Here is a 22,835-nt window from a genome sequence, read left to right as displayed (position 1 = left end):
GACTGCGTCTGGTTGATCTTTGTTCTTGATGTTCTCATGGTACGCTGTTCCAGCTAAGAGCCTGAGACACGGGGCTGTGTGGGCCAAAGTGTTTTATTATTCTCGCCGATTGATTTAAGTCATTAAAGTTAGCAGTCGTCCTCCTGCTAACAGGTTTTTGTTGTGGGACTATTTGTCTTTTTTGTTGGTGTTGAACAGACAGCTTGGGTACACATGGCACCTGGGTGGGGAAAGTAAACACAGACTGGGTGTAGAGGGGGTGGAGTGTAGCATGCAGCAGATATTTGGTTACTTTCAGAGTTGATTTTTTTTTTTTGAGGAAGCATTGCGGCCATGTTGTGTGAAACGGTTTCCTGTGATTCTGGTTGGGGAGCTGCTATCGGGACCGACCGGGCCTCGGAGCTCCATGAGAACTTTCCATGCAGCTTGGCCGCCTGTGCCCTTCATGCCCTCTTAGCTTGTGATTGTTTGTGTTGAATACAGACACACGCACATGAGAATGGAGTTGGCATATGGAAGCGAGTGTGCTTTTTGTGTGTGTGTGTTAGAGCACACGTTTCTGTTGTTTCAGATGGGGTTTGGAGGAGACGAAGCACAAGAAGAAACTACTCCATGTGTACCTTTCTATGAAGCAGACCTCGGTCATTCCGTGTTTTTCATACATCCTGTCTATGAGGCATTTCCTCGAATTGACCGTATGCATCTTCCCCGGCGAGAATCAGTAGACGTAGCATAGACGATCAGACCCGTGACTCAGGTTTGAGTCCTTGTGCTAGACGGGGAACATTTGTATTGGTGTAGCACTGGTCTGCAGCTGGTGTGTGGTGGACTGTACAAGAGATGCACGAGCAAAGGAAAACGCGACATGATCTCCATCTTCCTGTTTTTGTTCATTTCCCTTGTCTTCCTAATCCTCTTGTCCACGAGTTGAAGAGGTGACAGACCGGACTTTTCATGTCTTTCCACTTTCATCAACCTGTTGTGGCTTATTTATTGCCTGAATCTCTTTCCCTCATGTACGTACGGACGTGGAAAGTGTAAACTGGGTCCTGTTAAAGTTCAGGAGTTGAAACACAGATGGGAATTCACGTAATGTGTGACGTGTGTGGACTTCCTTTTGCATAAAGAAAGGAACATGTTATTGAATGGCTACTAACAGGATGTTGCTTTTTGTCTTTTTAATGTTCTGTCTTTCTCTTTTTCCTCGTAGCTGCCTCTCTTTTCCTGCCCTTCTTTTCTGCTGCTGTGATCTGTTCCACTAGTTTTCATTGACAAACAGACAGCGTTTTGTCAGCGCCTTGTTAAATGGCTGATTTACTCCTCTGAGGGGAGGCTGTTTATGCAGGCAGAGGGAGAGGTATGCAAACAAAAGCTTAGAAAACCATGCAAGTCCTTCCCATCCTTCCTTTTTCCCTCCTTCTCAAGGAATTCTCATGCAGCGTAACAATGGGTCACTTGGCTTTCCCCACTTTTCTTCTTGAACAGTTTTCTCAACCATTTTCCTTCTTTAAAGTCTGTCTTGAGTGCAACGGAAGGATTGTTACCTTGAGCAGTAGACCTCTCCTTGTCTTAGCTGAATGCTAAATATCTTTGAATGAATGTTGCAGAGCTGTTGGCTCTCTGGAGAAGTAAGCATACAAACGGGGATATCCAACAGTCAAAGCTCCACTTAAAAAAAAAATTGACTTTTCACATTTATTTGATCTGTAAATGCTGAGCATATAACATGTTCCTCACATGTATTGCACTTTGCACTGCCTCGCTGAAAGGGATTGCAGTGGCCTCTGTGTCTGCCAGAGGCGGTAACTTACACTTGAAGTGCTCTTTCTGTGTGTGTGTGTGTGTGTGTGTGTGTGTGTGTGTGTGTGTGTGTGTGTGTGTGTGTGTGTGTGTGTGTGTGTGTGTGTGTGTGTGTGTGTGTGTGTGTGTGTGTGTGTGTGTGTGTGTGTGTGTGTGTGTGTGTGTGTGTGTGTGTGTGTGTGTGTGTGTGTCCAGTCTTTGAGGATCAGCAGGGGAAGGAAGCTTGGCCCGTAGTCGGGCTGCCGTGCCAGTTGGGTACTTCTTAACTTGTGCCTGCTGTTTAGACAACCACAGTGTCAGCCAAAGTGCATCTACACTTCAGCATCTATTTACGTTTGTGAAAGATATCGGATTTAGTTTGAAAGAACGCGTTTAGTCCTTATTTCAACTTGGTCGGGTGAGTTGCTGTGGGTTGCACTGTTTCCTCATCTCCTCCTGCGTGTTTGTGTGCCCCTCTTATTGCTGCAGGGTACGCCGGTGTTTGTCCACGCTGGGCCCTTCGCCAACATCGCCCATGGCAACTCCTCCGTGCTGGCAGACAAGCTGGCTTTGAAGTTGGTCGGACGGGACGGCTTTGTAGGTAAGAACGCACAATCCGTGCATACAGATCACGCATACACGCACAGGCTGAAGCAGACGCGCAACCGCAAAGCCTTCGGGGATGACGGACCACAAGATGTTCACTGCAGAGTCTAGGAACCCCAGGTGTGGAGGGATTTAAGGCCTAAACTTCCTTAGCAGGGCAGATGAAACTACAATTTACAGTTTCCACTAGTCGTGAACTTCAGCTTGCTCCCCTGCCTTTGCAACCTTTGGCCTACATTCTTTATAGTGCTGGCTCTATTCTGACTTCCCCCGGTTGACTACTCGTGCGCTGCTCTGGTGTCTTGCTGCTGCGTAACTTTCTAGGAAACGGGTGGAAAGATTGCGTAAAAAAAAGAAAATACAGGAGAGAGGAAGGAAGCTGATTGATAATCTTAAGAGCCCCTGGAATGCTTTAGAGTAAACCACACTAATCCCTTCAACGTCAAAGCATACTTGAGTATTCCATTTTTATCTGTCTGTCTATCCCGCTGCCGTCCGTCCTCGTTTACTTTGGCTGCAGAAATATGTTGGGAATGTACTCGTGCGTGTTGTTGAGTCTGTTAGGTGAGTTTGATGTACGCGTCAATCTCGTCGAGGCTTATATTTCTGCGTACGTGGGAGAGTTTTTCTGTGAGAGGAGACGGTTGACTCTTTGGGCATGCACAACATTTACACAAGCTGTCATCTGTGAGCAATGTGTCGGCAGCGTGAGCAGAGAGTTGGGTTTCACAACACTGGAGCAGAGAGGCTCGTGTGCGTTTTACACCCCCCCCCCCCCCTTCCCTGTCTGTGTGTTTGTTACCTGACTCTCAGGTATGCCAGGTCCTGGACCTCCCTCCCCTCTCAGGCCCTTATTTTTCTGATGCTACACACTTTGCCTTATTTTAAATGGCACCACTGTAAAGACTAATTATAGCGAAATTAAGAAAATGAATGTATCTGCAAATGCAGGCTGGACTTGGGTCATTATTTGTATTGGTTGTAAAAGCATTGTAGACACCAAAGTAATTGCTAAGATGAAACACGATGACGAAGTCTGAAGGGTTTAGGCTGGATTATCTGTCCTACTTTATTTGGAGGTGAAAATGTCACTAGTAATCCCTCACTGCACAAGAAAACATGCATCACTACAGCAAGTCCATGAGCTCCACTTTAAAGAAGGATTTACAACAGACTGGGTATTATGGGGAATCATTTTATTGTTCGCTTTTGTCTTCCAAAAAGGCGCAATTATTTTTATTTTAATAATGGATCAACGGACCGTGTGTAATGTGATAGTGACAACCTGACAGACCTCTTCATCCCTGGTTCACTCTCACCGTTCTCATCAGCCTTGTTTTGGACGCAGCAGGCAGCTGTTATTATAGGAATGAATAGGACAATTTAAAGATAAAACAAAAATTAAACCCAAACTGACTGTAATACTGATGTAACTACACCAAAGTGTCTTATAATGTAATATTACAATGTATAATAACAATAATATAATGTAATAATTCACAGTCAAGTTATCTCTGCAAACTCCGCTCATGTGGCAAAAGAAGTAGATGAACTCTGTGTGTGTGTGTGTGTGTGAACCCCTTTATCATGCTCTGTATTATTGCGTGTTTTTCAAGTCACTTTGGGATCTGGACTTAAAATTGGAAAATGCTGCTCTTGCGACGAGGGGGCTGCTGGGGAATGGATTCCACATTCCAGATGTGAGGGATTCCTGTATCATTACCAGTCTGGCGTATTGAACGCAGATAACCCCCTGTCACTGTTTTACTGGTAGAGTTCCCACACCGCACAGCCTCCCTAAACTAAAGCAACAAATCATTTGGGCGTTTAGAGAAGTGGCCGCTGAAAAAGAGAAATCATGATATGTTCCGCATGTGAAACATTTAAAGCTCTGAAACCTTTTCGACACCACTTTAAAACAAAATTGCCTTCAAATTCTCCATCCTCGATTTCTGTATGCATTATGCATATTCATGCACTGGTAAGTAAAACAGAATCACTAAAAATACGTGCATTAAAGGGATAGTACACCCGTAGTTTAGAGAGACAGACGGGAGCACGGACACAGGACAATGATCATTATCCAGTGTGTGCTTTATTCAGAATATCTTTCAACGTGGAACTGAAAGTGAAATGTAAACTGAGTGAAAATATTCTTCGTACACTGTACACTTAGATGGGCATTTATTTTAGGTGGTTAAATATGTTCCCATCCACAGCAGGACATTTCATTGTCTGTACTCCTCGCTGCTTTTACAAACTGGAGGCGTGCCAACCGCCATCGAACTATCCCTTTTATGTAAATGTGCGGTTAATACAAAGCTTTCATCGTGTGATAGTACGCATGAAGAAATGGTACAGAAATTATTAGTAGATTTATCGATTAGTTGGTAGAGAAATAATAGATAAACACATATTTTTAAGATCAAATATTCATTTAAAGGGATATTTTGGGTGTTTTTGAGTGGGGTTGTATGAGGAACTTATCCACAGTCTGTGTATTACCTTAAGACTTAAGTAGATGGCGGTCGGGATGCTGACTATGGTTAAGTACCTCATACAACCCCACTTCAAAACAACCAAATTATCCCTCTAAGAAAAAGGCCATATTAAAAATATACAGGAAATGGGCCTTTTCAAATACAGGATTTCCTGCTTGTCTTATTTTTATATAATTCTATATTAAATATCTCTGGTTTTACAACATTTAAAAGAAAACTGAATAATTGAAAAAATAGCCGAATCATCAGCTTAATGAATAATTTGTTGCAGCCCAACTAAATGCCACAACTCCAACTGGAAATCAGAAGGTTGTGTAGCTCTCGCCTACTTTCCAGCCTTCTCCGTTCGAGTTTTTACTGGCCTGGGTGCTGATACTCATGCGTTGACTGGTGGTAACACCAGCCAGCTCTCTTTACACTCACAACATCGACCTCCTCTTCCCCTCTTGTTGCTGGCCAGTTCAAGGTCCTCACACAGAACAGGAAGCCTGCGAGTGTTTCCTCCTGACGTCCTCCGGGGTCAATGGCTGCTTGGTGTAATGTCACCGTGTCCGAGTGCTTGTTCTCTGCTCCGCATTGTTGTGCATGTGTGGTATGAGTACTACTCCTGTGCTCAGTTGTTGGGAGATCATCACACAATTTATGGAAAACACCCACAAATCCTGATCCTAGGAATGTTTTCATTGGCAGGCTGGTTCAGGAGTCAGAGCCAAAGCTCTAGTCTGGCGCTAACGAGAACCACTACGCTCCCCGTCAGCGGTCGAGGCCACGTAAAGCCTCGTTACATTCTTGCGCTCATCCCGCAGGCGTAAGTTGTTGCTTTGTTTAACATTGAGAGTGAGAGATGCAGCCAAGACCCCCCCCCCCCTCCCCCAAGCCACAATTTCTGCTTAACGCCAACATTGTCATATTCCCAGACGCTGTTAAGTCCGAGCAATACAATGATACTTTTCTTCCTATTGTTCTTGCACCCAGACGATTCTCTCTTCTCTCTCATTTACTGCAGCTCTTTGTCTCTTTCCCCGCTTATCTTCCTTCTCCTCGCCTCCCTTCCTTGCAGTCTTTTTTCTCATCCCTGGTAAAATAAATCAAACATTCCAGAGTAATGCAGAGCACCGCACACAGCAGAGTGATGCATTTCTTCATAGAAACACTTGTTTTCTCAGTAGAGCCTCACTGTAAGCTACATTAAATAACTCCCTTTCTTACTTAACGCTTCATATATACAACGTTCTCTTGTCACCAAACAATGAATTTTAAAATATTTTCTTTCTTTTCGTCTAGAATCAGAAACATAATTAATTTCCTTCCAAAAGGAACAGATCCAAATCATTCCTTCATGACAGCTTTACTGCACTCTATAAAACGGGCATCATTCACTGTATAGATGCATCTTTGCACACACAAGCATGTGAACATCATTTATCACAGACATTGAATTTGTCTCCTTTTTAATTGAATTACATCTTAAGAGGTTTAAGTGATGGTCATTGTGTCCACGACTGAGGCTGCTCTCTCAGAGATCATACAGAAGGTGAACGCTTCTGGTTTGTAGCGTCCAACAACGTACACAGTGAATTCAGGGAAGATGTTCAGAGCGAGTCGAGTTTTGGCCGGCTCCCCACATGCAACGAGCAACTGACGCGGTGGGATAAAAAATTTTTTTAAATGACTAGATCTTGATTACAATAATATAATGGTCACTAAACCTTTGGCTGTTAAACCAAACCAGCCTCCAGAAACACCAGAAGTCGTTCACATCTCACTAAAACAAGTTGGGCTCGAAATCAACCTCAGCCTTCCTGTAAAGTTCTATAGCTTCGGTCCACCACAATGGTGCCACACATACACACACACACAATAAGTAACCGGAAACCTTATCTCAACAAGGCCGTGATTCCAGGTGGACTGTTTGCTTTGTTTGGAGCCCGTTCAAGAGGCCCGGGCGTAGGGGCCGTCCATATCAGAGGCGCTCTGTCTCTTTGAGAGCCCTTCCAGTGAACCCATTACTCAATACAGCATTACTGCTCAGACAGAAACACAGTCAGACTCACCTCGTATTCTCATGATTCTAGATGTCAGACTGTGCGTGCGTGTGCGTGTGCGTGTGTGTGTGTGTGTAAAGTTGGGTTGAGGTCAAAATGGTATCAATCAAGAGGTAAGTGACTGGTTCAAGAGCAGGTCAGCATGTTCCCGCTATCACCGTGAACCTCACTCCCTATTTGGAAGTCTGTCCCAAGTGCTGCTGCTCCAGTTTTGGTTTGGCGCAGAGAATTTATTTGGCCATTCTTAAGTCTTTTCTGAAGAACACAAACAAAAGATGGGATGAGGGGATGATTGTATACTGACCAGAATCTTAAAATGCGCTCAATAGACGGTTAGAAATCTTCATTTTCTTTAAATGGAAATCTGTTTCTTCACAGTGACGGAAGCTGGTTTTGGAGCGGACATTGGGATGGAGAAGTTCTTCAACATCAAATGTCGGGCGTCAGGGCTGAGGCCGAATGTGGTGGTGCTGGTTGCAACTGTCCGAGCGTTGAAGATGCACGGCGGTGGACCAAATGTAAGTTGACATAACGTAACGCTGTCCACCAGTTAAGATGGCCACTTCACCTGCTTCTGTCTTTTATACCGTCCCTAATGCTGCCTTAGAATAACATATACAGCTGAATGTTACCTAATACTGAAGGGTGTGAATATTTGTTGTCTTTGTGTGTTTTCAGGTGTCGGCTGGGGCACCTCTTCCCAGAGAGTACATTGTTGAGGTATGAGCCATATAGATATGCGTGATTGCACACAAATAGACTTAAAAATAAGACTCATAGCCACTGACAACAATATAAACGTGAGGGAGACATAATAATAATAATAAATGTATGTGTGTTTACATGTCATGACTCATTTGATCGGGGGCTGTTCCATTGCTTCCAATCAAGTTAAAAATAATTGACCCAGCCTGTTTTATTGCATTGAGTCCTTAAGGTCAGGATGTTTACAGGAAAATTAAAGCTCCAAACGATCATGTGCTCGTATTCTGCTTGGTTGTTTTGTGTTGTGTTTTGGAGTGGACCGCCATGAGAGCCGTGCCCTTGACATTCCCACGTAAGACTCCGACCTGAGTCGCAGCGTTAACTTTTAATGACGTGTCAATTCTCGCAAAATGTGGACTGTGAAGTGGACATTTTGGACATTGGGAGAGCTAGCACAAACACGGTAGCTATGCTAAACAATTTAATTCTACTGAAAAACGGGACAACCGCTGCCAGCAGCAGTGCTTCCCTGTCCATCAAACATGGGACCAACGTCAAGTCCTGTGTCATGTGAAGACACAAGCCGGCTTTTCAGGTCATATTCCAGTTGAGCTGGATTTTTATTAGCCTTTACACAGATGTTTCAGAGAATGTATGGCTATGACAAGTTGTGGAAAAATCCTGGAAATGTATAAGTAAAAACACATGAACCCTGTTTCTGCATCAGCCAGGAAAAGCTTATAGAGATTTGTGTGTAATGCAATAAATAGATGTATAATAAATCTGCCTTAGTCTGTATTCTCACAGATATGTAATTCCTATATGCATAAATACTTCGGCCACTAACATGGTTAACAGCACTTATTTGATTAACAGCACAAATACAACCTTTGCATGTGGTTTCCGTGAAGGTGGGTCTTAGCAAAGGTGTGTGTGTGTGTGTGTGTGTGTGTGTGTGTGTGTGTGTGTGTGTGTGTGTGTGTGTGTGTGTGTGTGTGTGTGTGTGTGTGTGTGTGTGTGTGTGTGTGTGTGTGTGTGTGTGTGTGTGTGTGTGTGTGTGTGTGTGTTCGTGTTCATATCTGGCCAAATCACTGGTCTTTCAGGCTGCTTCAGCTGAGTAAATAATGAAGCAGTATAAGTTAATTGTGAAGCCTGTAATGAAAACCAGAAGTACTGGGGAAAACAGAGCCATGGAAATTAATTTATGGGACCTGCATGGCCTTACTGCTCTGAGCCTGGGGCTACTCTCTCTCACACACACACACACACACACACACACACACACACACACAGAGAGTGCAAGGTTGGATTACTGCCATCAAACTTGGAGTAGCTCCACAATATGCTATTCATGTACTCTGCACATAATAGTATCCAATGTGAGAGTGATAGCTGGATAACTGCACACAGTAAGATACTACCAGTCTTCTAGGGTTCAGTTGAATTCAAATAATACGTTCCTGACCATTGCTCTGTTTCTCCTCTAGGATCTGAGTCTAGTTGCAGGTGGTTGTCGAAGCAATCTCTGGAAGCAGATCCAAATCGCACACCTGTTTGGGGTGCCAGTCGTGGTGGCGCTCAATGTCTTTAAGTAAGATGCATGCAGACACGCACGTCCTCAAAAACATCACATAGCGTGAATCACCAAGTGTCAACCAATGGGCTTACAGTTGAGATGGACCCACAAAAGCACCTTTTATGTTCCATTCATTCAGTCTCTGAATAAGTAATTTGTTTCCCTTGGTGACCCTGTAGGACAGACACCCAGGCAGAGATTGAGCTCGTGTGTCAGATAGCGAAAGAGTGCGGAGCGTCAGACGCTGTGCCGTGTCACCACTGGGCGCAGGGCGGCCGAGGCTCCTTAGAGTTGGCCCAAGCTGTGAATGAGGCTGCCAGCAGACCCGGCAACTTCCAGTTCCTGTACAACATCGAGGTGAGAGCAGACGCTCGCCTTGGAAAATCTGCATTTTCTTTTACAACTGATGATCATAATCCAAGTTCCCCTCCAGACATGTTTTAAAAAAATATGAAAATACTCGTCATAATTAGCAGAGACCAAACTGTCTGAAAAGGAGGATGCAGCAGAAGCAGACTCGCGGGTTGGACTCTAGTAAACCGTGTCTTTTGCTGGGGACATGGGCTTCAACATGGCTCGGTAGAAAGAGAAAAGTCTGTCAGCTAAGATCTCACCAGGCCACAGTTCTGGCACGATAAAGGAATGCAGTGTCGAGTATGAGTCAACGTCAAACATGCCGCATGAATTAACTCACAGAGTCCATGTTTTTATTGTTGACGTCAAACTGATGTTTATTCACGAAATATCATTTATTAAATTATTCCCTTTGGCCGGACTGCTTGTTTCTTTCCACCTTTCTCTGGCGCACTGTTTTTCCCATAGATGCCGATTGTAGAGAAGATCAGAACCATCGCGCAAAAAGTGTATGGAGCTGATGACATTGAGCTGTCTCCAGAGGCCACGGCCAAGATAGATTACTACAACCAACAGGTGAGCAACGGACGCACAGATCATCTCCTTTCTCTGTCACACTTACACGAACGCACACATATTAACCACGTTCCTTGTGTTGTTTTTCCTATAACCAGGGCTATGGTTCATTGCCCATCTGCATGGCGAAGACTCACCTGTCCCTGTCCCATATGCCTGACAAGAAGGGTGTGCCCACTGGATTTGTTTTGCCCATCAGAGATGTTCGCGCTAGCATTGGGGCCGGTTTCATCTTCCCACTTGTGGGAGCGGTACGTAACTGTCGCTGCAAGAGTTTAAAGCAGTATGTATAGCTCATGATCACAGAGCTTTTTGAAAGTGACTGGATCCACAAAAATGCATCGATGTGATCGATGCATATACTGTCATTTACAGCGTGTTCCATCATTGTTAGGAACTGAAACGTCTGGGCAGAGTAATGTCTGTAGACTACATTTAGTAAAATACTGCAAACTACATTAAAGTACCTCGACCACCTTCATACCAGGCTGTACAGCAGAGATTTGTATGTAAAATACATTTAGCTTCTTATAGCATAGCACGGGCAACTAATCTCTAAAAACCCACTGTACACTGCCAGCTCAGCACCAAAACCCAGGCAGACGGGGTGAGAGCATTTAGCAGCGAAAGAGCCGGATATTTAGCTCAGGAGATGATAAAGACCAAAAGTAGAGCGAACAGGACTATTGCACTTAGATTTACCAGCTGGACAAAATCACAGCTCTCAAATGACTGATAATGTTTCTCTGTAACGGCTTGATGTGTTGATAAGCAGCTGTTTGCTCACAAGTTCCATATCAACTTGAAAGGTGACGATATTTCAATGTTGTGTTCACAAAGTCTTTTCACTGTTTAGGTTTGAAGTGGAATCTGGAACGCGTTAGGCTTCAGCCTGAGGGCTTAATAAGCGTTTTGGCTTAGAACCAAAGATTGTTGCATTGTTACGCCACAGGAGATCACACCGACGTGTTTATGATGAACTTGTATGTTTCCATGTACGTTTGTCTGTACATGTGTGTTTCAGTGGGAATGCTCTGAAAGCGTCAAAGCAGCTTTGAGCGGCGATGTAAGGCGTTGAATCTAATTGTACAATATGGCGCCCTTACTTTTACTGTAATATCCAGTGCAAACACTGATGACTCCAGCTGCTCACTTTGATCTCTCAGTGTCGTGGACAGAATTTAAGATTGACTGGACTAATTAACTTAACTAATTAAAAGCCTAATCTGCACTTGTGGGAAACCATAACCATGTTACTGGGCTGGTTAGAAGAGAGCTGGGCTAGCTGGAGCCTCTCGGTTGATGATGGGCAGGAAGGTAGCAGCTTCCTCAGTGTTTTGCCTCCCGCTGTTTCACCAGAGTGCCCCTAGGTGATGGGCTTTGATACGCCGTGGCAGAGGTGTCAAACACCGGGCATGCTGGGAAGGCATGGCAGTGTCTTGGTGTGGCGCCTGTCCGGTCTCCCAACCTTGCCTTTGATCTGCGGAGCCACTGGCACGCTGACAACCCTTGAACTGTGACTCCTCACCCAAAGGAAGCCTCCAAATTGTTCTTTGGACTCTTTGGCTTCGCCGCCGTCTGCCAGACTGACCCATAGACATCTTCACACCTCAACCAAATAGTACAGCATGTAAAAGGGACACGACTGAGCATCTACGTGCGCTCTACTACTTAAGGCAAATCACTGCGAACTTTATTTAATATCTGGCAAAGCATTGACAATCTCTCAGTTCCCACGAGACTCCAAGAGGAAGACGGATCTCTAAAGTCCTGAGGGCGTGAGAGTGAGAGAGGAGGGGGTGGTCTGCACGGGGGGGGTTAAGGGTCTTTACAGGGTGAAGAATCAGGAAGGGGCTGATGTCATTCTTCAAATATGTGAGGGAGGGGGTCGCAGGCAGAACAATAGATCTCTTTAGAGTTCATATCCCGCTGGAGCTGCCTCCACTGCAACATTAAACCCCGAATGGTTAATGTTCAACAAGTTGTAGATCTGTGATTACGTCTATTAGAGACGGCACACATGAGATAGAAGGCCTTCATTTATTTTCACTGACTTTGGCCCTGTAAATGACCCAAAGACCTACGACAAACTCAATAAATCCAGCCATGTTTTATCTGCGAGACTGACCCGTTCTTCAACTGTAGTTTTGCTTCAGTTACAGTAAAACGGATGCAGAGTTTAAACGTAACGGGACTGGAAATTGAAGCTTTGTCCCTATGCATCAACACTGCATCTGTGTAAATATGTATTTGTCTAATGTGTGACTGACCAACATGTATTTAGTCCTAAAGATGACTTGCAGAGTAAATGTTTGCAACTTGTCACTGTGAAGTTTAAACTACACCCATAAACTCTTCGATCTCACCAATGTGACTCCACCTTTCTAGTCAATGGGTTATTTAATACGTTCATTTTTCAAACTTGTCTCACCGCCAATAAAGCAACTTCACGAGATGAACATACAGCCCAACATAAAGAGAATCCATTTAGCGTGTTTCACACTGTGATTTCCACATTTCCTCCCTCCAACGGTCCATTAATCTTAAATGGCACAATTCCATAATCTCCTCAATCCCTTTGTGTAGCGACTGTGCTGGTGTTGACCGAGACTCTTCTCCAGAGTCTGTGGGGGGTAGCGCTCCGGCTACATTGTCTCCTCCAGGCTTTCCCCTGACAAAGACGCATTGTGTTTGGTACAATAGAGGGATTTATTTGGCTGAGTGGAGTTTCCAACTTTAGCCACGGAGTGTTGTGTCATTTAGCGAGTGCCAACTTGTTCTCAGACTGGCGAGGACGACCAGCAGAACAGCACATCCTTTGTTGCTTTCCAAACCTCGACAGTTAAGACAGTTACTCTTCACATGTAAGCATCTTTTGATATTTAAATGTGCACCCTGATAACAGCAAACAGTAGTTTTGAAAATCAAGTTACTTTGAAGCAGTTTTATTTCAGTTTTTTTTGAGTGAGTTTAAAGGTTTTGAGTCGTATGTTTCTGTGATCTGAGCTTCAAAGTCCACATCAATTTAATTGAGTGAAACCGGTTGTTCAGAGATTCTTCTTTATTGCACTCCTACTTTGCTATTCATAACGGTAAGACGGGTGCATTGTCATGCGTTCTGACCACATTGTATCGTAATTATTGCTCATTTCTGTGGTTAGAAGTGTGAAATACGATACATTTTGCCTTCTTTCCCGTTCAAGAAGCTGCTTCTTGTTCTACATAATGAAGCAATGATGCTTCAGTTTGGACCGTTAGATACAGTTACTATATATAACTGAATGATGGTGTACATGAGTCTACCTCTTGTCTTATTGGACATTTGTAAGAGGGCCGGAGCAGAACAGAATGAAACCGTACATAACACGGTGCCATAATTGCAAAAATGATTCAGAATCCAAAAGTAAATTGTTTTATTGTGTTGTCAGTTTTCTCAAAACTGTTATCTTAAGCTTTCCATGCACCTTTAAGAGCGCACATACAGCAGAATTTTAAGCTCTGCGATTGGATGGTTCTTGGCAAACTGCGCCGTGGAAGTCGTCGCTAACTTCTTTGTCTACCTTTTTAAATACACACGCTTGTACCTTTTTGACTTTTCATCGAAGAACCTGATATATTCTGGCTACTAAACCGCCTGCATCACTATAAGGTGGTTTAGTCTATTAAACTGATGATTCATCAGGGAGAGTTGCATGCTGATCCAAGTCGTAGGTTGTGCTTCAACTGTGAGTCACTTAACATCATCTATGGGAAAAAATTGAAGTCAAAAGCTTCTCCCACTGAGCAATTTGTGATGACATCATGCAATAGTGTTCGGACATTGTGCTGTCACAACTAAAAGGAGAAATGCATGAATCACTCTGCCATCCTTGGCCTTAATGCATCCATTAGATTAAAAGGTGATGCATTGATATCGAACACCTTCAAATCTGCTCGTAGTCCGAGTCATCCGTATTCTAAGCCTTATTGACGGATGTCGTCAGAACAGTTTCGCGTAACAGCGGTCACTGTTTACGTCAGACCAGCGGGCGTCAGCAGCCGCTCTGTGGGATTATGTAAGCGTGTTCTCCTCATTTAGGCCCTTCGTTTAAACGCAGAGCTGCGTTTCCTCAGACAGGAAATTGGCTGCTCACTTCCTCCCGTCTCATTTCCACTAATGGGCCCATAAAGCTGGCCCTGGGTCAGAAGAAAGGAGGCACGCAAAGAATGTCGCTCCCCGTCTAATGAGCGAGATGATTTACTTTTCGGCTCGGATGGGATGATGATGTGGCTGAGTTTTGGGAGAGGAAAAGTGTCGGCCAATTCCATCTTTGTATCTGCCATCCAGCTGGAGTTGCACATTTATTGACTTGAAATGTGGAGTCGGATGAGTTTGGCACCGAAATGAGATGACTTTTTTCCAATTACACTGTTAATCATAGCACATGCTAAGATCTGGTCTCGTTGACTGTACGCATGAGCCTTCATTCACACGCTCTCTCCGCTGTTCACGTCACAAATCGCATTATTAGGAATCATTTCCTCAGTCGGCTGCTTTTGTTTTTTTTCCTCCCCATTCTTATTAAATCTGTCTCAATATAACTCCACATGGATTTCCCGGATGGACGTTTGCTATCAGCTGATCACAGCAGCAGGGATCTTACTCACACGAACAGGATCTCACTCACCCATACTGTGGCGGTGGACAGTCGCCACATTTAAAAGCCTTTTACATGTGCTGTAGATAAATGTTATCTTACTATTTGTCGCAAACACTGCAATTTTCTTTCTGTTTTTATATACATAAATTCGGAAATACTTTGAAAAGTGATTCTTATTATTATGTGGATGATCATCAAAGCTCGACACAAAAAAAATCCCCCTCAGTCGATCACTTGTACTCACTTTAGGAAAAAACATTTTGTGAATGTGTTCTATAATCTATGTTTTTATATATAAATATATAACTCTTACTCCATCAGGAGGAGAACCCTCTTACCACCACAGATCTGTACATAGCCTCCTCTCTTACCGCTCGTATCTGTGAGGTAGCCTTTTGCTGTCTATATTGTGACGACAGCCACAGACAGTGGTGACTTTGTTCCTACGAAGTTCATCAGTGCTGAAGTGTAGGTTGTCAACACATTGATCATCTGTCTGCCCAGACGTAAATGAGTAGATTATAGTCATTAGGGGGTCGGTCTTCTTCTGTCCCATTTACTCAAAGCTGGAGACAGTCTGAGTGAATTGTCTTTTGGTGCAGAACAGCTGTGTTGTGGCAAAATATGAGGTTTAACTTATTATAGGTTTCAATCTTATTTGGTTCTGATGTTATTGACATTTTTATTGTTTAAAGACAGACGAAGAACATGAACCAGCTGCTAATATTACAGTGATTTAGGAATGCTGAAATGTTTCACATCACTTATGAGTTTAATAGTAAATCTGCACACCTTTCTCATCAAGAGCGCTAGATTGCAAATGTATTGGTGAGAAGATGCAACTTCAAAAGGTGTTTTTGTTATAAAGACTATGCTGTAGTCTCAAGTTATTATGCAACATATTTCAGTGTAGCTGTATTGTCCCACACACTGTTACAAGTCAAACAGTCAGGAAGTGTAGACTGAATGCTGTAAATAAACAACTAAAAGTCTCATCGCCTAGAGTCTAGACTGAAAGGCTGTAAATAATTATACAAGCATTCAACATCATAACAGAATCATTTCGTGAACAAATATCAGTCGCACTATAGCACAGTGAAATGGAGCAAAAACAGCAGACGGAGGATCTGAAAAAAACTAATTGTAAAATTTTAATGGATTTTTACTTTTTGTGTCTTATGATATGTATGAATTGAACAAGATAATATCCTAAATCAGCAAACATTTGGTTAGGGGATCCTTTTAGCCTTCAAAATGTTACCAACCTTCAATTGAATTGAACCCAACAACCTGAAACCAAAGCTACATTAAGAACATGAAACCGTTGGACATGGAGAAAGATTACAGCTTGATTTTGACCCTTTGTCTTTTCTTATGTTCCCTCAGATGAGCACCATGCCTGGCCTGCCAACCCGCCCCTGTTTCTACGACATTGACCTCGACCCGGTCACAGAGGAGATCACTGGGCTCTTCTGAGCTTCAATTAAAGAACACGTCAACAACAAAAACATATATCGTTGCAGCCATCTGAAAGAGCATCCATTGTGTCATTATGAATATTTTACAAGCAGCCATTGTCTCTTTAACGAGACTTTATTTCCTTCCTGGAGTTTCTGCTTCCCAACCTCGTTCACGTGGTGCTGAGGCTCTAGTCTGTGAGGCTGCACTCTACTCTCACTAACACACACTTAAAATCATCGTCCGGTTTTTATTTCCAGGATCCCGAGATCCATGCGTGCACCGTCGGACGCATCCACGCACTACGTCTTTGACGGGAAATGCTTTCTTACTCCCCAGCAGCCCAAACTCTCTCCAAATAATGGCAACCTGCTCTGAAAGTAACGATTCCATGAAGCATGAGCTTAATGCTGTAATTGCACATATGTGTAATATGGCAAAGACGACCATATCGTGTGTGTGTGTGTGTGTGTGTGTGTGTGTGTGTGTGTGTGTGTGTGTGTGTGTGTGTGTGTGTGTGTGTGTGTGTGTGTGTGTGTGTGTGTGTGTGTGTGTGTGTGTGTGTGTGTGTGTGTGTGTGTGTTGAAAGGGTCCGTTTAAGTCTTACAACCGTCTTAAAGTTTACTTTAATCTTGTGTTTTCATCAACTTCGAATTTCCTTTTTTTTGTGGAAAATAAACCATTTTAATGTCTTCATATGGTACTGCTCTGGTATACATGTCATAAGCTTTTCAATGGAAATAAGCTTGTTTATTCTTTTTGCTTTTGTACGCACAAAAAGCCATAATGACGATTACAAGTTGGATTCATTTTTTCCACTTTTGAGATATTGTAACATTGTATGTGTTGAGAAAGCCTGAAATTGTTTTTTGCAAATGTGATGTGTTAACAATCGCAGTTTATTAAAAATATGCCATTTTCCGTGTGAAATTGCACCTCTTATTACGTTTTTTATTATCTTTAGTGGAGCTGGTCTTAATTTCCGGCTTCCACTGTAGAACCTCTTGACATTTCATATTCCAGGCTCAAGTTGTGGTTTGCAGCCAGACGGCTGAATGTAGCTCTGGTCTTACGACTGACCACGTTGAACCTTGTTTTGATTATCTGAAATGGGATGATTATCTGATTGTGATTATCTGACCAAATCACAATGAAATTACAGGTCTCACTGAAGCTATTGTTGAAGTTGTGTTGTACAAAGTCTAAAGCACCAATTTTCACTGAAAACAAATTCAGTGATGAAATTGCCAACAGCATTTAAAATGTTTTGTTTCTCACAGATTAAATGTGTGTGTTTTTCAAATAAACCTCTTATTTATTTTTCACAGCCAGCAGTTGACTTGTGGCTCGACCCATCTGTTGTTTGGACTCATGCTCTTGTTGTCCTGTGGTTGTCCACAGAGATGCTTCAATACAAACCTCTTTTTATTACAATAAAAGACGACTCCCTCTATCGCTCTCACTCCACTCGCATTTCAAAGCTTTAACTTTTTTTAAGCATTATTCTTGTTTTCCTACCCAAATACAGCTTTATTCCTCCGGCGGTGTTGGACGCGTGCTTGGAAGCCAACGGTCTGGGCCGGCATCTGTTATTACGAGGTGTTTCGGTTTGCAACAAGGAGCCAACATGCGTGTGTGTACCTGTCATAGCTGGCAGTCCACACCTGCTAAGTGTTATTCTGTGTGTTCACCAGGCGGGATCTGGTACTTTTAACTACAGTCGAGGCTGCAGGAATGCTGTCATTTATACAGTAGTGCTCCAATGGCGTGTGTGTGTGTGTGAGAGAGTTTGAGACTGATCCCTCTTGTTTTGAGCTGATGACAGATCTGAAGACCTGGTGTTGATCAGGAGGGGGTTCGTCATTGCTTTGTAATGTGCTGGAAAATCCCCTTTTTGTCATGTTGGAGTTGTTTATGTTGAGCTTCTGACTTCACCTGCCGAAGGCTCCAGTAGCTTGAGCGCTTGTCTTTTAGCACTCTTATTTAATAGTCTGGCTAATTTCAGTACCAAGGACAGGTCTCTGTGAATGTCTGTGAAAGTGTAACTCAAAGAGTTTGCTGGAAAATGGCTCCGATGATCCGAGCCTGGATTAGCTGCTCCTGGGCCTCAGACCTCCAGGGGCCCCAGAAGTCTCACATTCACTGCGACAGTTGCCTTTTGTCAATTTGATTCAATTGTAGCCCATTCCAGATGTGTTTACTATCAATATTAGAGAAGAATAAGAAAGACAGTAGGTTTAGACTTTACATTGCAGTTGTTGCTTTTTTACCAAAAGCCTGTTTTACATCACATGTCAAATTTAGTCAATCATTATGCAAAAATAGCCGTCCTTTTTTTATCCATCTTGTTTTGGAGCAGACCCCTTAATTTACTACTTGTACCAAAGTATGAATGTGTCCACCCCCCTGCTGTGTCTGGGTGTCTGTGTCTTCGCTCTGTGCCCACGCCAGACATCAACCCTCGGGGGCCACATTCTTCAACTCACCCTGTCTCTGTCTGACGAACGCGGCACTTCGCACCGTTTCACAGTTGCATTTAAAGACAAATATGCAGCCCATGTATCAAGTGGAGGTCCTGTGGGAGTGTTTTCACACAGATACGTACTATCCATCTGGGTACTTGCAGGCTGGAGCTGATGTAGTGATATCTCTTGTGCCCAAAAGTTGGAGATGATCACAGTTTTACCTTCAGCTATTGCTGTAACAGCCGGGTGTCCACCATCTCCTCACATTTAAGTCGAATTGTGATCTTTTGCTCCCAAATACAAGAATGAAAAAGAATGAGCATTTGTTTGTGAGTGTTACTGAACCGTTCCTCCAGATGTGTGTGTCTTTAATGTGCCCTTGCATCACTGTTTTATTGAACGGACACCATGACATATCCGGTAAGGCTTTCACTTTAATGAGAACCTGCTTCCCCCATCTTTTAGTCCACTCCTCCAGCCCCCTCCTCTTCCACATGACATCACCACTGCTGCTGACGGATGGGCCTGTCATGCAGAAGGTCGTTGATTAACGCATCTATCTACATACACTGAACAACTTTAACGAGGTTATCTGTCTTGGTTTCCTGTCTTGCAAGACACGTGCTTGAAATGATATTATAATTGAAGAGCAGTCTGCTGTTGTTTTTTTAATGCCACTTCACGAGTTTGAGATCATTTTGTGCCACACAGGTGAGGATTTGTAGATTCAGGAGAAAGCAACATTCTGCGTCACATTCCCGGTTTAAACACATGAACCTCTGGGAGCAGAGCGGTTTAACCACAGTGCTCTACTCTGCTGCCTCAGTGAAACTATGAAATACAGCTTTAGTTCCTTCAAGTTTTTAATTTGAGTTAAAAGTGATACTGTCTGTGTGTAATTAGGACAAGAGTTGTGTTGCCTGCATCTTCAAGATTTGTATTGTATTCCTGTCATGTTAATTGAGATTGTATGATAATTCTAAAACTATTTTTTGGAAGTACGAGTCTCAATAAACAAACTAGGACCATAATAGAGCAGGATTTACCTCTTCTATCATGTCGACAGAGTGAAACCACAATATATGCAATGTAAGCAGGTCGATGCTCGTTTATCATCTGGCTCTGGGAAGTGCACGTGTGAAGATCGGTGGATTGTAATAACAAAGTAACTCAGGAATAAAGTGCTGAGCGGAGAGTTCTTCATATTCATTGACTACATCAGACATTCCTCATCGTAGGTCTGTGGTTACTTTGATGGTGATGATGCTGATGGTGTTATCTTTTATCCGATTCGATTTCCATCTGATACCACACACTGTGGTTATAATAGGAGCCTGCAGCTAAAAAACCCACATAGTACTAAAAGGAAATCCGACCATAATTTACTGTTTATAACTCACAATGTCAATCAATTAAAAGAAAATAATGTTATGGGGTAAGAAAACACCTGTTTTAAGTTCAACTAAGACCTCAGGCCTTTAGTACTTAGCATTGCACTCCTGTAACATTGTCAGACCCACAATGGGTCGATGCAGCTGAACCAGATATATCGCTTTGACTGTTTTATATTCCATTCTTCTTCTCCATCAAAATCCGCTGCCTACTTTACGCATAATGCACCTCAACCGTTGACAGTTCGTTACGGTTCGGTTGGAGATTCGGTGTGATGCTAGTAGCGGCTAGTAGCATCGAGCTGCTAGCCTCAAGGAGAGATGAGGAGCAGCTTACAGAGGTCTGCTCAGTTCCCATCTTTGTATGTCTCCCAGTTTGACTTTTTCATTTTCAAACTTGTTATCTTCAGACCCTGACGACAATATAATTCATCACATTTTGTAAAGCTCTCTCCGAAGACACCCAAAAGCTTGTTTTCGACCTATCGCGATGTAACGTTAGCACTCCCCAACACCTGTAGCGTTGAACCAACTTTGATGTGTAAAATGTGTGACGGTGTCCCGCGGACAGAACACGGAACAGAACAGGAAACTTGAGCTGACCTGTTCAGCAGGTCAAAAAACTGACATTTGAGAAGATTTTGGTTTTTAAGGCAAGTGAAGTGTTCAGGGAATTAAGTATCAAGTAGCCTCAGCCCACTCTCCTCCAAGTCTCCTCCAGTAAAGCCATTTTAACAGGTAAAAAACGTGACATTTTGGTGTTGGAGCAGCAGCAGGGACCCTCACTCGAGGCGTGAACTTGGCTTTGAGCACTCGGGTTGTAATTTGTGCGTTTTTAAAATTCCAAACAAAATGGTAGATGGCTCAACGTGCAATTAACATTTAAAACTTAACATAATTTCCCCATGAACAAACCCCCCCCCACACACACACACACACACAGAGACACAATGGCAATATGTCCCCTAATGTCCCCTATACTGTGTGTTTATGTCAGAAAGGAATTCGTTTAGAGATTCAAAACTTACATTTTTGAGCGTATAGGCCTATTTAATTGAAATTGAACAACTTGAAATAAAAGATCCCATCTTCAGCATCAATGTAGAATAAAAAAACGTACAAGTGGATAAACTAAGAGGTCCCAGGACTGTTGTGTTTGTTAGTGGTTTACATTTAGCACAAGTAGAGTCTGCTTCATATCTCTCTGTGTAAACATGCAAAACTTGACCCGGGTGTATTTGCATGTCAAAGCAGATGTTACCTGACCGTGTTAACCGCAGGAGACAGATGGGGAGGGATGTAAAAGTAGCTTTGATGTATTTGAAAAGTAAATTTCGATTTAAGTTTCACATTCAAAAATGTTCTGTACTCGAGTGTTTTTTTTACTTTATTTTTCTCTTCATATCTGTGTAAGTTAGTCTTGATGTAACTATTTTCTTATTCAATAGAAAAGTGTTCTAACTGTTAAGAATGTTTAATATCGTGCATTTTTCCTGGACGCAAATGGTGTAGAAATCTTGTAGAAGAGATGGTCTAATGACTCAGACCCACAGGTGAATCTGACAATGCATTTTATAGCATATTGTGTGTTTTGCTCATAAAACTGTTATTCTATTAAGAATACATACAAAGATCAGATGAATGTGAAGTCCTTTTTAAATGAAGTACAGTAAATGTTTTAATTAATGCCTGTACTTCACTTATTACAGTCCAATTATTTTTTCGTACAGTATGTTCCAAACTTGTTTTCTGCTTTCCTTCCCCTCACGTGTCAGTGATTTACAACTGCTCTAATTCAATTTACCAATCCCCCACGACAGATCTAATTCCTGCTGAATACGGAGAAGCGATGCTTCAAGCTATAAGGCTTTTATTACATTCACCAATTGTCCTCTTCTCTCACTCTGACGGTCTGTCCTCCATCAGCACCGTCTCTGATGCTGCAAGGCGTGCCGCGGCGCACCGGTGCCCCATGTGATACCGAAGGGAGGAGGAGGAGGAGGCGGAGGAGGAGGAGGCGGTGGTGTCCTGCAAAAAAGAAAGAAAAGTGAGCTGGTCCTCACTCTTCACATCACTCCAGATCCAGGCCATCCCGGGGCGGAGCTGCACTGTAGAGCTCGTCGTTTGGACGCTTTGGATACTCGCTTGCTGTAACCCAGTCGTGCCATCTTGGAGGGTTGTTGTTGTTGTTGTGTTTTTTTTTTTGGAGCCTGAAGTTCATCTTTGTGATCGTTAACCATGGGAGCAGAGAACTCAGTGCAGCGGGACGGGAAGAGCCAGGAGGAGGATGCCTCAGCTTCAGCTTCTGCTTCCGCCGGGGAGCTGAGTGCGGAGGTGAATACGCTCCAGGAGGGAAGCAGCGTCCTGGACAGCAAGGTACGGCCGACACCTAATCGTCTGCTGACATACCTGCCGTCGTCCTCCCCCCCCCCCCCCCCCCCCCTTCTCCCCCTCCCGCGACACCTTCAATGTCCCACTTTGTGCGCATCCGTAACGTGGTGCAGCGCACTGCCTCCATGTGCGCCTGTCGCTGTTTTTGCTGAGTCATGGTTCGAGTTGTCCGCAGTCCCGCAGTAATAAAAGGAAAGCTGCGCAGCCCGGTGCCTGGGCTCAGCGAGACTTTGAGTCACGATCCACCACAATCACGATTTTTCCTTTCGACCGCTTTGCACGTGACATAAATGAAACATGATTGAAAAACACTGCAAGGCGTTTAACATTTGATTTAATAACAGGCTC

General features: G+C 43.4%; 2 protein-coding genes across 3 annotated transcripts in view; both read left to right on the top strand.

Moving 5' to 3' along the window:
* Positions 1 to 17,620, top strand: part of mthfd1l (methylenetetrahydrofolate dehydrogenase (NADP+ dependent) 1 like) — a 30,344-nt gene extending 12,724 nt beyond the window's left edge. The window contains exons 20-27 of the mRNA XM_079291176.1: positions 2,269 to 2,380; positions 7,310 to 7,449; positions 7,610 to 7,651; positions 9,124 to 9,227; positions 9,392 to 9,569; positions 10,035 to 10,142; positions 10,241 to 10,393; positions 16,169 to 17,620. Of these exons, the coding sequence (XP_079147302.1) occupies positions 2,269 to 2,380; positions 7,310 to 7,449; positions 7,610 to 7,651; positions 9,124 to 9,227; positions 9,392 to 9,569; positions 10,035 to 10,142; positions 10,241 to 10,393; positions 16,169 to 16,258 (927 nt within the window). The 3' untranslated portion in view covers positions 16,259 to 17,620. The remainder of the gene's footprint in view (positions 1 to 2,268; positions 2,381 to 7,309; positions 7,450 to 7,609; positions 7,652 to 9,123; positions 9,228 to 9,391; positions 9,570 to 10,034; positions 10,143 to 10,240; positions 10,394 to 16,168) is intronic.
* Positions 17,621 to 22,258: 4,638 nt separating this feature from the next.
* Positions 22,259 to 22,835, top strand: part of akap12b (A kinase (PRKA) anchor protein 12b) — a 38,740-nt gene continuing 38,163 nt past the window's right edge. Inside the window, exon 1 of one of the 2 annotated variants that reach the window (XM_079291364.1) lies at positions 22,259 to 22,472. In XM_079291364.1, the coding sequence (XP_079147490.1) occupies positions 22,335 to 22,472 (138 nt within the window). In that variant the 5' untranslated portion in view covers positions 22,259 to 22,334. The remainder of the gene's footprint in view (positions 22,473 to 22,835) is intronic. The other variant, XM_079291366.1, reaches the window with a different exon arrangement.

Source organism: Melanostigma gelatinosum, assembly GCF_949748355.1.
Source record: "Melanostigma gelatinosum genome assembly, chromosome: 19".
NCBI lineage: Eukaryota > Metazoa > Chordata > Actinopteri > Perciformes > Zoarcidae > Melanostigma > Melanostigma gelatinosum.
This window is presented reverse-complemented; position numbering and strand designations above follow the sequence as displayed.